Source organism: Netta rufina (assembly GCF_964035555.1).
Source record: "Netta rufina genome assembly, chromosome: 2".
Classification (NCBI taxonomy): Eukaryota; Metazoa; Chordata; class Aves; order Anseriformes; family Anatidae; genus Netta; species Netta rufina.
Genome location: NC_140124.1, coordinates 47,292,166 through 47,308,908, shown reverse-complemented (window position 1 = coordinate 47,308,908; position 16,743 = coordinate 47,292,166). Strand labels below are relative to the sequence as shown.

General features: G+C 37.3%; 1 protein-coding gene across 1 annotated transcript in view; it reads right to left on the bottom strand.

Moving 5' to 3' along the window:
* Nucleotides 1-2,728: 2,728 nt before the first annotated feature.
* The window catches only part of COL15A1 (collagen type XV alpha 1 chain), a 108,741-nt gene continuing 94,726 nt past the window's right edge, over nt 2,729-16,743 (bottom strand). Inside the window, exons 28-37 of the mRNA XM_084281420.1 lie at nt 15,066-15,115; nt 12,898-13,008; nt 12,238-12,382; nt 8,513-8,577; nt 7,218-7,346; nt 6,983-7,042; nt 5,584-5,643; nt 4,387-4,572; nt 3,346-3,461; nt 2,729-3,002 (exon numbers count right to left, since the gene is read on the bottom strand). Of these exons, the coding sequence (XP_084137546.1) occupies nt 2,786-3,002; nt 3,346-3,461; nt 4,387-4,572; nt 5,584-5,643; nt 6,983-7,042; nt 7,218-7,346; nt 8,513-8,577; nt 12,238-12,382; nt 12,898-13,008; nt 15,066-15,115 (1,139 nt within the window). The 3' untranslated portion in view covers nt 2,729-2,785. The remainder of the gene's footprint in view (nt 3,003-3,345; nt 3,462-4,386; nt 4,573-5,583; nt 5,644-6,982; nt 7,043-7,217; nt 7,347-8,512; nt 8,578-12,237; nt 12,383-12,897; nt 13,009-15,065; nt 15,116-16,743) is intronic.

Here is a 16,743-nt window from a genome sequence, read left to right as displayed (position 1 = left end):
TCCTGCCCTCCTGCTGCTCTGACCTTGGGGGCTGCAGAGCTGCTTCTCACTCCTCTCTCTCCCAGCAACAGCAGTTGCACAGCAGTTTTTTTCCTTTCTTAAATTCCAGAGGCATGACCCATGTCGCTTATTGGCTCAGCTCTGGCCAGTGGTGGGTCCCTTTGGAGCAGACTGAAATTAGCTTTGATCTGCCATGGGGCAGCTTCTGGACTCTTCTCACAGAGTATAGTTACTCTTCTCACTAGTATAGTTATTCTTTTCAGCTGTGCTGCAGTGTTACTCTTTGTGATTGATTCATTTGTTTTAAATGCAGTTACTTACTGGAATTAACAAATCTTCTTCCTGAAGTGCACCTGATTTTTGTGTTGAACTTCAAAAGTATTCAGCTTCGATAGGGAGAGCTAATTTATTTTTAAGTACTGGGCCAAACTTGTCTCTGTCATATCCTTGATAAACATTACTGTTTCTCTGCAGTTATACCAAGGAATATAAAGAGCACCTTTGGCTCTGGTTATGACGGCGGTGTTTTTTGTTTTTGTTTTCTCCAAGGGAAACCTCAGTTTTCTAACAGGTCTCTCCTGTTGGTCTCAGCTCAGCTAGTTCCCTGGCAGGTGTATGAGCACAGTGAGTGTACTCAGCAGTGGAACAGCCAAGATGACGCATTGTTTATGCTCTGTATTAAGATGAAGGGTGTACAATAAATTCCCGTAGCATGTGAATTAATGTTAAAGTTGGGAAGCAAATGTTAAGATTTCTCTAATGTATCATTGATCGTGTTTAACTATTTCAGTTTCCTTCTAAGCTCTAACAGCTATCCAGAATACAAAGAGAAGTTAGTCCTGTGAAATGATTGGCACAAATGTAATTCTGCACACATTACTGCTGCGCCTGACTTAATATTTGTGCCCTATCTCCTAAAAACTATGTTTTTCTGACTTCTCCCCTCCCCCTTTGAGCGCTTGGTTTTGATCCCATCTCTTATCCCCAACTTGTCATTGCAGTTCTAGGCAAGGAAATACCCAACTCCCTGTGACTGATGGCTCTAGCTCAGGAGTGGAAGAGTAAGAATTGACTGTAATTACTGGCTGCAAGCATAAACATAGGTTTAAAGCTAGGTGGCTCCTGCTGGAAGTACATAAAAAAAAAATATTTTCCCCCTTGAAGCTTCTGTGTCTCAGAGTGAAACCCCACCATACATATACAACTCTTCCAGCTGTGCAAATTAATGGAATACAGCATTTCACAAGTGCTCAACATTTTAGGGAAATGGATGTACTAAAAATGAGTGCAGTGAATTGTTATGCATACATTTAAAATGCAATATAGAGGCTGTTTTTGCCTCATTAACATGTTGTAATGATGGAGTTGTGGCTTTTCCGAGAAAAAAAGAAGATACGATTCAGCTGACCCTGGGAAATATGCTTTTATAATAATTGAAAAAATAAAGTTGGATTTCACATTATTATGTAATAATTAAATCAGTTTAGTATAATAAATGTGATTTGGCTTGCTCTTGTCTTTTGAAAGTAGTTATCTAGTAACTTATTAATTTGCTGACAAATAAGAGTATTATGTACTTAAAACACAGACTTTAGATAAGATTTTTTTAAAATGATAACATGGCTCTTGAATTCCATAGTTACCACCAGAAAAAATACGACAAAATATCTTTTTAAAAGTATGCAGTAGACAAATATGTAGGCAAAAGACTTAAGATATTAAGGTGATACTGTTTGTCAAGAACATTAGCATTTACGGGTCATTTCCATCATTGCTGCTGTGATTATGTATTAACGATTCCTTCATTACGTGAATGCCAGAAGGGTAAATTCACAAAAAGGAAAATCACTTTTACATGTAACTTAGTGAGATAACAATATCTAGAACCTATTGTAAAGAAACGATGACAGACATTTTTCATTCAGCAATGCTTGCCACAACAGGAAATGACTTCCTCTAACATGCAATAAAATAAATAACGGTCGGATGGCTTGTTTGTCTGCATATACTTTGCAAAGTTCTGCCAGTTAAAACAGGATGTTTTCTATTAATATTGTTCCAGATTTCCTGATAACGATAGCACCAAAATAAGGACCAGATTTTGTCTAGGTGAGATTCAGCTCTCCTGCATAAAGCCCTATGCCTAGAATCTGCAAATAGTGGAAGTAAGCAGTCAGGCTGCTAAACTCATGTATAAGAACCAGGGTGAAATCTGTAAAAGCTTATGGGAGGTAGGTACTTAGCTTCCACGGAGACTGAAAGGTGAGCACCTTTGTTCTTAAAATTTTTTGTCAATTCCATCCCTGTAAGTTTTAACAGCATCCCCTTATTTACTCAGGGACAGCATGTATATAGACATATATTTAAATAGTGCCTTGAGTGTTCAAAAACCTATGCAAGTAAAAAGAACATGCAGCTTCTCAACTATGAAGAAGCATCAGCCTTGCTGAGCCTTATTGCTTCTAAGATAAGCTACTGAATCTTTCCTGTAGACCACACTAGACTTTCACTGATCTTCAGACAGAAAGGAAAGGGGTTGTGAGTTAAGTGTTGGCAGACCTTGAACCATGTGGGGTTCAAGTGGAAAGAAGGGTTTAAGTCAGCCTCATGTGACATGGGATATTTCACCCAACTGGAATATGGCTTATGTTGAGGTACATTTTCTTTGGCTATTTTTTCCTGAAAGGTGCAATTGCAAAAAAATAAAATATTTACATCAGTACAAATAAAAGTTCAGTGTCGGCTTTTTCTGTCATAAGATGGAATACTATGTGCAACAGGTGAATTATTTTCCTTGGGGATCAGATACAAAACTGTTTTCAATACAGAGAACAATAAACTGATTGCTACAGCTATATGCTTTCTGATCGAGAAGTTTTCCTTTCTTCAGTGGTGATGCTTGTCCCATAGCTGCCAAATCACTTGTGTGCCAGGCTTCACAGTAGTTGCTAACCATTCGGATCCCATTCGCCGTTGAACCATGCCATATTACTTTTTGAGGCCTGAAAAGTAATGCTAACAGGTTATTTTCTGAAAAAGTCTATTTTTCATTCAGCTGCATGCCTATATGGTGACTTTGCTCTGTTCATACCATATGACCATTTTTTGTTGCTCTCTTGCCTTGAAGCAAACAGCATGTGGGAAAAGATGAAGATAGAAAGCAAAGGAAGAAAAGGAAAACAGAGCCTGATATCTCAGTTGTAGGCTATCTGAAATGGAAAAGAAGACAGCATAAGAAAATAGAGAAATTTTTATCATATTTCTAATAGCCCAAGATATTGCCACTTGTACTATCTGACAAAAATAAATGCCATGTAAAACTAAAAAATGATAATGTAAACTCACCAGGATGGGTCTGTCATGACATTTCTCCCATCAAAGGAGTATATTGGAACATTAATGTTGAATTCTCCACCATTTCCTTTAAATATAGATTCCCAGTTGTGGAAAAGCATTTCTCCCTGTTAAAATTTCAAAGCCATTTTTACAAACAAAATAATATGTCATAACTGACTTTTATAAACTTCTCAGTAAATCTAAAATCTTATCTTGATTTAAGAAAACTTGTGATTCCAGCTTTCACATCTTAGATTCTTCACGATGCTCCTGAATGAATCCAGATATCATCTCTCTGCAAATAGCTCTCTCACCTTTGCCTCATAGTTGCATCTCTGCTCTATTGTCACTCCAAACATTCAACTTGATCATAGAACTATACAGTCATAGAATGGTTTGGGTTCGAAGAGACTGATAAAGATGATCTAGTTCCAACAGTCCTGAGATGGGCAGAGACACCTTCCACTAGATCAGGTTTTTCAAGGGCCCACTGAATCTGGCCTTGAATGCTTCAAGGGATAGAGCATCCATAATTTCTCTCAGCACACTGTTCCTGTGCCTCACCACCCTCATAACAAAGAATTTCTTCCTTATATTGAATCTAAACCTCTTTTACAGAATCACAGAATCACAGAATTGTCTAGGTTTGAAGAGACCTCAAGATCATAGAGTCCAACCTCTGACCTAACACTAGCAAGTCCTCCACTAAACCATATCGCTAAGTTCAACATCTAAACGTCTTTTAAAGACCTCCAGGGATGATGACTCCACCACTTCCCTGAGCAGTCTATTCCAATGCCTAATTGGAATACTGAATGCCCAATTTGATACTGAAAGGAGTAACACCTTAAAAAGGAAAGGAAATGTGAGTCTTTCACTTTCTGCTTTATCACTACCTTTTTCCTCCTGTAACCTGATTCCAAAATATGAAGGAAAACTTCTTTATAAAATGTACTTTGTGTTGAAACTTTTAAGCTTTTGGTATTTTCTAAGATTTTGGAGCACCTACAGCTTATCCTAATATAACAAATACTAAGCACTCACTCTTACCTTAAGATTGACTATTGGTAAGTTGTATCGGTCTGTTTTTCTGACAACTGTGGCCAGATCTTGCAAATGTGATGAGAGAAAGGCTCTATAAGTAGCTGTCAAACCTGCTAGCTGGGCCTGTTGAAAACACTGAAAATCTGCTCTCATGTCACCAGAAAATGGCAAGTTTAAAGCCACCAGATGCAGCTGGAGAAAAGAAAGAAGAAAAGCCATTTTTTAAAAAGTATATAACATGAGGAAGACGTATTTGAAAACAACTACCACCTATCCCCTGCCAGCACAAGACCTAGGACCTTCCATTCTTGGTATTAAGTTTATTTGCCATAATAATAATATTACATTCCTTAAATCTATGCAGCCCTGTAATATACATGTATTTCTTTAACAGTCAGGAAAACATGAATTATATACTCTTTAAAAACTTTTTAAAGTAGCTAGTATCTTAAAACAACAGTCTCAAAAAGTTAACAAACATAATCTGAAATCTTACAGACATGGAAATAAGTAGTAAGAGGTGACATATACCATTTGAAAATTCAATGTTACCAAATACAAGAACTAGCATACTTGAGTCAAACAGTATGCAAGAACTCTTCCACTTCTTTATTTTTTCATGTAACTCCATTATTTTGCTTTCCTTGTCTAAACATTAATTTTAATATATCTTAATAAATACTTTAATTTTATTTTAATGTATTTTAATATATTTAATTAATATTATAATAAATTTGATAATAAATAAATAAATAAATAAATTTTAATAAATATTTTAAAGTACTTCAAATGAAGGCTTATATTCTAAAGTGTCTGTTTAAAAACAAGCAGCATCATGAAGATAGAAAAGGTTCTAACTAATATTTTAGTGATTTAATTGTAACACAATTATTAGCTTAAAAATTACTGTATTGCAGATTTTTGGGCACAATCCCTAAGTTAAGAGGTATTCCTAACATAGAATCAGTTTTTGTTTGTTTGTTCATTTATTTCTTTTCTAAGATATGAAAGGGGCTAGGGAGACTAAAATAGTCCTGGAGAAAACCATTTATTATTTTCTCTGTGATGTCTAAACTAGTTAAAAAAATATTTGTAAATTTCTAAAGCAAAAACTGTTAATTTGAAGAGAAAATATTACACATTTCCCTCAACATGCAAATTGGAATATTTCAAAATGCATTGCAATACAGATCTCATACTTACTACTGGCTTTCCATTGTTCATATTTGATATTGGACTTGGTGCCGGAAGAGACTGAAATCCCTGTTATTTTAACACATGCAGATATGTATGTTAAATATGTTAGTTAGACCAGAATTTTAAACATTCCATAATATTGTACATAAAGTAGACATTGAATGTTGGAGAATCTGAAACTATATTGCATCAGAAAAATAAACCCGAACCATGTGGCCACAATACTTTACCTACATGTATGTACCTTCAATTTAGTTTGTCACATAAATATGTGTTTGAATACTGTCCTGGCCAAGTTGCTTTGCTAGACCCAAGTGTTACCATTCTGCAGTACCCTACCTGGTGTCAGCACCAGTATGCACCTGCAGTCCCATATGGAAGTGGCCTGCTCTTGGTAGGAGCAGAAGACCACTTCAGGAAAAATAACATTGAAAGGACAGGAAGAATGTGGAAATAGAAAGTTTAGTGGTTGGGGAGATTTCTTAAGGTCTTAGTAATTCCCTCTCCTAAACAAGTGACATGTAGAGACCAAAGGGTTGATGAGCTTCAATAGCTCTCTCATGAACAGCTAAATTTTCTTCTATGGTCATGGAAAATATGAGTAATGAGCCAGTGAATGTAGCAGTTGGGAAAATGATGTGGTGTCAGCTGGAGGTTGCAGAAAATTTCTTATAAAACGAGGTCTAGAGATCTTCCTAGTGTGCTAAGTGCATTTCTGTCTGACCTATTCCAACTACTTTTATTTTCCCAGCCACTTTCCTTCTCATGAGCCTTCATAGCACTCCCTTGCCCTTTCATTATCAGTAAGATCAATTGACCAGTCATCAACAAGACTTCTCTATCCCCTTTGCCATTTCCTGGGTTTCATCCTCATATGATTTTTTGGGACAGGCAGCATGTTCACATGCAAATTTAGACAATAATCTGCAAAATGAAGTCAGGTATAAATTAACATGTGAGATTTTAGAAGAGACCTCAGTAACCCACTTATACCAATGTGGGATAAACTATATGCAGGTGATGATGATACAGCATAAATAAAGCACTATAAACTTTTAAAGAAAACCTGCTTTTCAGAGACACTTTTAAGAGTTTTCTTGACAGAAGTGTTATGAAACAGAATACTGATTTCTTTTTAGTGGGCAGTCTGCTTTGTCCTGTGTTTTGTGGAGGTTGTTTCATCTTTGTCATGTTTGAAATCTCAAAATATAATGGAAAAAGATTAATGGCTGGCCAGCATGAACTACTTTGCAAGGTTATGCAGTGGCAGGATACTTACTTTGAACTGACAAGTCTCAGCAGAAAATCATGTTGTGCAGGGACCTGCCTTCAACTTCTGCCAAGTGTATCTTCTCTTTTTGCACATTTAGACTCAGTTTTTCACAGTCTAGTATTTTGTACTTACATGGCTTGATATGGCTGGAGGAGGAAGGCTGTCATCAGGGATGGGAATTAGCTCACCAAGCTGAAAGAACACAAAAAGAGAAGCAAACAAAATCATATCAGTAGGAGCTTATGAGCTAAAAAAAGAAAAGAAAAAAAAAAGTATCTTTGCACCCATACTTCTCAATGATTCTCATCACAATGATTCCATTTTGAGTAAGAGAGCTCGAAGGTATTAGGATGTAGTGCAATCATACCTGCAATTTTCTCCATCCATTCCGAACACGGATAAAAACCTCACTGGTTTCACTCAGATAGATTAGCGTACCTTCTGCTACGAAATGAACCTTTTCCAACATACCCGCAATGTTTTGGAATGTTGTAATCTGTCAAGTAGCAAAACAAATCATGCTTCATCAAACACACAAAACACTTTGCAAGTTAAATTTAAGTTTAATTTAAACACATAAATGTCAAGACTTCTTGCTTGGGAAATGCTCATAAAATCAGTTTTATGTCATTCCATACAAAAAACGTCAATAAAAAAGACATATTTTGGCATTACAGAATCATTACTCTGTTGGTTTTAATAGAACTACACCAATTGTTAATTTTTCAGAGAGTGAGATGATTGTGTCTCTAACATTTAGCATACAGGATTGAAATGGCAGAATACAGAAGAGACTTGATAAGGTTGGCTATGCCTTAGAAATACCACACACAATTCTAGATCCATTTGTGTCTCTCTATTTTATTTTATTTTATTTTATTTTGGTCTTGTTAATGTGATCTATTCAGATACTTATTCTATGGGTTTCACGGATTTTCACTTCAAATCAGGCATCTGAGTGAGAAACGGCACTAACTATGTGTTGAATTCAGATGTGGTAATAATACATTTTAGCTGAGCTGAAACCTTATAGCAGGATTAGTAGACAGTATCTTAGAATGGAACTATTTTCATAACCTTTTTAAAATTAAGAGATAAAAAGCAAAATACTTAATTTTCAAAAATGTCAGCTGTTGAAGAAAGACTGAATAAGAAAAGGAAACAATTCAGTTTAAATGTATTATTTAGCAGAATAAATTCTAGATTTGTTACAGTTTTCATCTTAGAATCAAGTGACCTAAATGAGTATGTTTTAGTCTAGTGTGAAGTTTTTTTTTTTTTTTTTTTTTTTTTTTTTTTTTTTTATGGAAACTGGTCATTCAGAGGTTATTCCAGTCTCTTTGCAAGTTAAGTTGCAGTTCTTTCAGAACTGTTGCTGTGGGTATGGAATATGTACACCTTTCCTTTTCTTTAACATCCCATCAATACTTGCATTTGCTTGAATGGACTGTTACTAACAAGGAAATGGACAGACTTCTCTCATCACTTTTCCCAGCTTCACTGATTCCATTCTAAAACATGATGAGGTTTAGCAAACAAGAAAAGATTCTAATAATTAAAAAGGCAGGACTAAGCCTTCTGTCTTCTGTTACTACTACCAGTGACCATGAAAAAATTTGAAACAAGGTTGCTATGGCAAACTTCCATTTTTTGTTGTCTTACCAGATTCCTGCTTACAGGTGGCCCTGGCTCTCCAGGAGGACCTGGTGGCCCAGGCATTGCAGCTGCTAAAACAAAACAAGCATACAACACATGTTGAAGGTCATCTGTTTTGAGAGAGAAAGTGAGTGACATAAATAAAGGACTTGGTGGTGGTGTCTAGGAATAGCGAGAGCTTTAAATGGCCATGGTCCTTACATAGCCAGCTCTGAATAGCTGTGTTCAAGCCAACTATAGAAAATGTATTCTGAGGATTTATTTATTTATTTATTAAGCAACGGTGAAACAATCTTTTCTCTGTTATTTGGAAATTTAAAATCACCAGCTTGGAATTTATTGTGGGTATTCTGCAAATGAAGAATCAGATTGACTTAAATTGACCGGAATATTTCTTCTGCTAGCTGCTGTTGATGTGTACTTGGAAGAATTTTTATCTCCCACCCATATAGGCTTTGAGGGAGTAAGAGGGAGTAAATTTATCCTTTGTTCTTAAAGTAAACTAGAATTAACTTTTACTTAGATAAAAATTCACAAGTGTAAGCTCAGCTATTGTTTCAAAGCAACAACGAACTCTCTGGTGGTATGAACCTGAACCTCTAAGACTGTAGTCCACAACATATATTACCTACCTAGTACCTCTCTCTACTCTGGAACTGATTTTTTTACCTTGAGCTGAAAATCATTGTTTCTTGGAGTAAAAACTCCAGGAAATAAAAAAATATTTGGAAGACTGAAAGCAAAAATGTTGTGTGAATTCATATGATAATGGCACTTTAAAGCTTCTTAGAAGAAAGACCATGCAGACCCTAGTGAGCATCATGATGCATCCCAGTGAGGCTCTGTAGCTAAAGTCTGGGCAAACCTTTTATAAATCACAATCACAAGTAGAGATATTTCTGTGTATAAAAACAGAGACACAAAGTAGGGGCAACAAAATAGGTCCAGAGGTATCAACCAGAGTACACTAGCATACTGCTGGGAGTGTGTATAAAAGGCTCAGCAAGAAATATAATTATGAACAGAAAGGCATGATGTGAGCTGGTATGACATGGAAGAAAGATAAAAAATAGTTGGTGGATACCTGTCAAACTATCTGAAGCATGGGGGGGTCTAACATGTTCCAGCACACTGATGAATCTGTGGCATAAAATATGCACAAGTACCTGAAAGGTTCACCTCCTTACCAATTCCCAATTCCTATGTTGCTGGGCACTTGAGAATAGTATCCAGTCGATCTTAGCCATGCAAATAGTCCCATGATCCTAAATGTGGACCAAATTGCTCTTTGAAGTTGAAGGAGAAATATAATAATGTAGGAATATTCTCTGAAACCACCCTTTGGAGAAATTTAGTTGAGTACTTCTGGATAACCTCCCCACAATAATCTAAACTCTACTTATTCAGAGCTTACTGGAGAGTTTGGAATGAGATGGACTGAAGGAGAGCAAAAGAAGATAAGCTATAAGACTGTTTCCTCTGCCTTCATAATTTTGAAGTGAATAAGGATCAATGACCTTCAGTGAAAATAGAGCTATAGATTCCCCCCCACCTTCAAATACAATCAGTGGAGCAAAAGTATTGAATATCTTCTGTTTCACTGTATCTCTCCACTTTGAAGTAGTTTGATAATCTGAATAAAGCATTGTAAGATAAAACTATAAAATATAGAATGGACCATTGAAGAGTCAGTAAAGCCTAATCCTGAAAGCAGTGCTGCATTCCAGAACTTGATTTTTACCAATTTATAACTTCTGAATTGAGAGGCTGCAATTACATACCAATAAAGCAAAATCTACTATTCAAAACTATTTATTTTTGTGAAGCCATGAGAACCCTCGAAATGGCCTTTTACAAATTAAAGAATTTATGCTCTGAGGATTCTCCAGAGAGAATCTCTTTCATACCAATAGCAGGGAAAAGGGGCTTATTTCTCACAAGAATTCAAAGCTATTTATCTGCAGATAAGCCATTCTTCTTTCCTCATATTACAGTATGTGAACTCCATATTGCAGTAAGAGCTTTAACAGAGATAAATAGGTGCCTTGAAGATACTAAATAAAGAGACAAACACCTGTCACCATAATATTTAGTAAAATGGACGTCCATCAGTGTGCTGCCTAAAGAAGCTACTTACAAATCAAAGAGGAAAATGTGTAGAAGGATAATGAAGACTAAGGGCAGAGTAGATAAGTGAAAGTATAGGGATGGAGTATTAATAATATATATGTGTGTGTGTATATATATATACATATATATATATATTCATCTGACTAGGTCTCTTAGCTAATATTCAGAAGTACTTGGTGTGAATTACATGGGAAAAGGCCTGACAGCCTTTATGGATGCCATGGATCTGTCCATTTTATTGTGATCAGGGGCTAATCCATGTCCAGGCCTACGTTCCAATGTTGAATATAGTAAGGATTACTCATTTGTTCAAATATTCATCAGGGCATGAACACTTCTGGTAAACACTCCATTAATAATATTTGCCAGATGACAGCTTGGAAATATCACCTTGTCCCTGGGCAGCTGTTTAAACCAGTCTGACTAGGTTCAAGAAATACCTGCAGACTACAAACTGGAGGTGGAGGGGTCTTTTCTCCAATGCAGCATGCTGAAAGCACAAGTGTTACAGGAAGAAGTCAGATCAATAGGTCTCAGAAACTGAGATCTGTATTAGCTAGGCCAAACTAAAGTTTAGGCAGAACAGTCATGCATTATAACCTCTCTGTATGGTTGCCCGTGCTGTTAGCATGTTGCTTTCCTTCAGCTGAGATTAGGGAATGCTTCGTGTTGGAGGGCTGGTTTTACCTTACCAGATTCTTATTCTGGGCACAGTTTCCTGACGGAAGAATCAATCTCTCGCTCAGGTAGCACTGACAAGTTATCCTCTGACATCACACTCAGCAGTGATGTCAAGTGGAGCTCAGGACCATTTCCATCAGAACCTAGTCTAAGGGCTGGACATTAACAATAAGAGTCTTGCCACTAACAGACCTGCAAGCCAGAAGGAGTCAAATGTGCAACTGACTTGAACTCTGACATTTGATTTAAAGCAATGCAAGGTTGCAATAAGTCATCTGAACCTCTAGCACCACCTCGTTAACAAAGCTCCTCCCTCAGATGTTACTACCTGTGACAATTTTTACACCTTTTTCTAATCCAGTAAATTGAAAATGATTAAAGTAACCAAAATATACAGTAACCAATCCCAAAACAGATTTGCTCATATTCAGAGTGTGCAATAACAACTAGTTTTTAGAAGCAGTTCTCCACCAGTTTCATTTTAGACCTAAGATCTACTGTGAGTACTGCCCTTATATCACAGAAGAGCTTCCTGGCCCACATTAACAGCTTCCCAAATTTAGCCAGTCTAATAAACTTCACAAATATTTCAAGGCAACCTTCCCGTGTTATTCCTCCCCTCCTCTGTTACTTCCTCCTAATCACAGTTAAAATAAAGTTTTCATGCATTAGTGCTCCCATCTCACTAGTCAATGAAAACTGATTGCAGAGAAATTGTCCCTTTTGTGCTCTCAGTTCCAATACACACCCCTCAGGGAAATAACATCAGTGTGCAGGAAAGAAGGGAGAAACCTGATTCAAGCATGAAGAATGGATGGGTGGCTAGAAGAGCAGATATGTAAAGGAAATGGTGAGGAAAGAGGGGCATGTATGTAGATGTGCTCACGTACATAGTGAAAAGCAAAATTACACCCTCTCACCTGAGCCATATATTGCAGGGGGTCCTGGTGGTCCTGGTGGGCCAGGTGGGCCAGGAGGTCCAGTTTTTCCATAACCTGGTAATCCAGGTAAGCCAGGTAACCCTGGAGGTCCTCTGGGTCCAACAACTGAGTCCCCTTTTGGTCCCTATAAATGATAAAAAATACTACCTTGAATGTATCAATTTCACGGCTGTAGGTCCTTCATCTCTGGTGGCAACATTTTCTGAAGGCAGGCCACTACACCACTGTTCAGACATGAGTCATAACCATTTTTGAAAGCCATGGGAAATGAAAAAAAAACAACTACATATTAAACTAAATTAAAGAATTGGACTTTCAGAAAGCTTTCTGATAGGTCTTACATAGTTATATATATTGCCTTGACTTGTAATGCTGTTGACAGCATGAATCTACATACTGATTTAGTTGTATTAGCCAGCTGAGTACAACACTATACCAGTTCTTCAGAGCAAATTAATTCCAATAGTGAAGCGTCTGTGTTTATGCCTAATGCAAGTCTGTCTCATTAACCTAATGGTTAGCATAGGAGTGTATATATTGTTCTTAACACCATCATGATGATTATTTCTTTTTACAGCCTTCTAAGTTAGAACAATGGGTACCCACAAGTATTCCTGTTTTACCATTTATATGACTTACAATTAATCCTGGTCTTCCAGGTGGTCCAGGAGGTCCTGTCAGGTAAAATCCTCTGTTTGGTTCTCCTTTTTCTCCTTTTACACCAGTGTTTCCATTGTCTCCTTTTTCACCCTTTAAACATAACATATTTGAAAGCATCCAGTTGAAACAAGATCTGAACCTCAGTTGAAGCAAGATCAGAACCCCATGCACTGGTCTTTTAAAGTTGCCTGAAATTTCTGAGATTAATAAAGAAAATGATCCACTTAAAATCTTTTTGGCATCACTTCCTTCTACAGTGATATGGAATAAAAAGGAATGCCTCCTCTATTGAAACTGCAAGGATTTCACAGGGAGGAGAGGATTTTCACAAGGATTTTCACAGAAGGATTTCACAGGCTGGGAGAGACAGAGACTGAGTGGAGACAGAAGGAAGTGCCTCTGTTGATGTTTCCTAGTTTACCCAGAAAAAAACACCTGATCTGTGTTGTAGCTGGAGGCAAAGAGAAAGTTGGAGGAAGCATAAAAGCTTGTTGCTTTTCTCCCACATCAAGGAAAAAGCAAAGCAAGATTGACATGAAATGGACAGATATTTAAAGATATGTTACAAAGTGATGATTACCATACATAGGTAATTACCACACAAAAGGATGGGTGTACCAGGATAACAGAAGAGACACCACACAAAATTGCAGGCACTTTGAACTGTATCTCTTCTGATTAGCAGCTAGCTGGGGAACAGTGGCAGGTAAGAAGAAGCATTTAAATGCTAGGTCATTATCTTTTGTACAAAGTAAGCCACCTCCATTGTAGGTTCTGACCTCACATTATTTTCTCTTTGTCTGCTGGTTTCTCCTCCTTCCTTCCTTCCTTCCTTCCTTCCTTCCTTCCTTCCTTCCTTCCTTCCTTCCTTCCTTCCTTCCTTCCTTCCTTCCTTCCTTCCTTCCTTCCTTCCTTCCTTCCTTCCTTCCTTCCTTCCTTCCTTCCTTCCTTCCTTCCTTCCTTCCTTCCCTCCCACCTTAATTTTTTTGGTCTATTTTGGTTCCCATTTTCACATTTTCAGAAATAAAGCTATGTATAGAGGCAGCAAAGGACAATGCAAGAGTGGCAGGTAGCTGGGGAAAGACAATAGAAATAGCTATGTATAGCTCCTCCTCTGAGTCTTCTTCTCTTTTTTTTTTTTTTTTTTTTCTTCTTTCTTTCCCTGTAAACAAAAGTATGAAGCTTTATATATGATATGCCATTTTGTAGAGCTGAAGGACTAGATGAAATTGTAGCTAAAGCTGTAAAGCTGCAAACACTGCTTTATTATATCAGAGAAGCCACAATGGCTCTGCCATGCGTGCACTGGACACTTCATGTTATAGAAATAACTTCAGTGCTCTCAGCCAAGCAGGAATAAAATCTGAAAAAAAGACAGCAGTAGGAGTCTTTCAAGGAAACTGACAGTACCCCCACAAGCCCAGTTTTCTATGGCATCGTTAAATGATAACTTGATTCTACTTTTTTTCAGATCTTGTTTTGATAAAGAGCAATAACAGCCTTGTTTACATAAAAGCATTTAAAATAGTATTGTGTAGGTATTCGTTTTTTCACTTAAAGCAATCAGGAGAATAGTGGAACAGAGAGAGACCAAGCACATCATGCCATGGATATGCTTTCTTTTATGAGATCTCAGTAAACGAGCATGGGGAAGCAGAAACATGCTTTCCATCACTTTCGTTTATTTTATTGATTGTGTTTAAAAGATAAATAGTATTCAACAGAAGTGAATTTCTTGTCATGCATTGATTGTTGGTAATATTTTTTCTAGTCACCCTTTAGGAAATAGATGTCTCTTATCTGAGCTGGCATGGAACAAAAGGCATTAATTTACAGCAAATAGTTTATACCAACCTATGTTAGGTAACAGTGAATAATGACTCACTTTAATACCACTGGGAAGGCAAAAAGCCTCACTAATGTTGTCGTTGGTTTTTTTTTCTAGTCTTTCTGTAGTACTAACAGCTATCTCTGTATTTGTAACAAACTTTTATATTCATCTGGAGTTTAAGGAATTAATATAATTTGTAATTGCTGATCCAGTTATCTGTTTCATATATTTCACTATTCTGTACTGTAGTATGCTTAATATATAGTATGCTTTAAAAAAAGCTTAAAGAACTCAAACACAAATGAGATATAATTACCTTTATGCTATTAATAAAGTGGCTGAAATATGATGGAGGTAGAGGTGGACCTGAAAAATGAAGAAAATACAGTAAAGTACAGTAATTATCTGTAATTTCCTTTTTAAAAGCACTGCTTTAGGTATTTTTGGCTTAGAAGTTTAAAGGAAAATGATTTACAATGGTAATATTAACCTTTAAATCTAACATTTTTAGTTCAGTTTCCTAATGAAACCATGCTTACATGCTCTGTCTCACTTCTTCACCTTAATAATTTCTGAACCTTACTGTGGATTTCAGTGACATTTGAAAGCAAAGAAGTCTCAAAGATGATAAGTACTCAGTTTTCTGAAAAATGCTCATTATAATCTCATTATAATGCCAAAACACACCTCCATCCCAAAGGCTACCCATCTCAAAGGTGTGACCACTCCTCACTGAGCATGCACTCTGAATTTCTCTGAGCCTATACCTTTAAACAAAAGCGAGAAAAATTTGTACCAATCACAAGGAAGGCATGTATGACTAGAGTCACTCAAGCTCCACCTAAAAGTAAGAAAATATTTAAAAAAAATAGCTCAAGAGAGGAAAATGTCAGGGGAAGACACCATCATAGACAGGTTGGAAGGACATTGATGACTTCTGGGATCAGTTGATGGGCTGAATGTCTCTTACCCTCCTACAGGAATGCCTATTGGGTGAGATTCGAACTCTTGGTTGTACTGAGTGCTTCCCCAGGCAACCTAACATTCTCTACAGAGTTGTTTCATAAGTTAGCATGTGTAGTTGATTGTGTTTCTTATATTCTTGGTATTTGCACGTTTTGCAGACAGTGTATTTATCACCAGCAATCCAAAATATCCTATACTCTTGTTGCTTCAAAAAACTACACCTGTCATTTACTAGACTGAAGATGTATTGTACTATTTGTGAAGCCGTGATTGTAATTAATGTGGCCAAACCTTATAGTGCTGATTGTGCTATTTGTGCAACCGTGATCATGGTATATTGAATGCAACTGGACTTATAGTGCCACTTGGGCATCACTCAGAATCTAAGCCCAGCCCCTCGGATATCTGAGGACAAGCTGGAACACAAGGGGGTTTAGGTCCTGCCAAACTTCCTTACCCTTAAACACAAGAGCATTCCATATGTTTTGCAAGCAATGGGGTGGCAGTCAGTACCAGCCCACTTCTGAGTGAATTACAATTGTACTATCTTTTGTGCAAGGACACTTTCACAGAATCACAGAACCGTCTAGGTTGGAAGAGACCTCAAGATCATCGAGTCCAATCTCTGACCTAACACTAACAAGTCCTCCACTAAACCACATCACTGAGCTCTACATCTAAACGTCTTTTAAAGACCTCCAGGGATGGTGACTCAACCACTTCCCTGGGCAGCCCATTCCAATGCCTAACAACCATTTTGGTAAAGAAGTTCTTCCTAATATCCAACCTGAACCTCCCCTGGAGCAACTTTAGCCCATTTCCCCTTCATACAATCACCAGGCACGTGGGAGAACAGACCAACCCCCACCTTGCTACAGCCTCCTTTAAGGTACCTGTAGAGTGTGATAAGGTCACCCCTGAGCCTCCTCTTCTCCAGGCTGAACAAGCCCAGCTCTCTGAGCCGCTCCTCGTAAGACTTGTTCTCCAGACCCTTCAACAGCTTCATTGCTCTTCTCTGGACTCGCTCA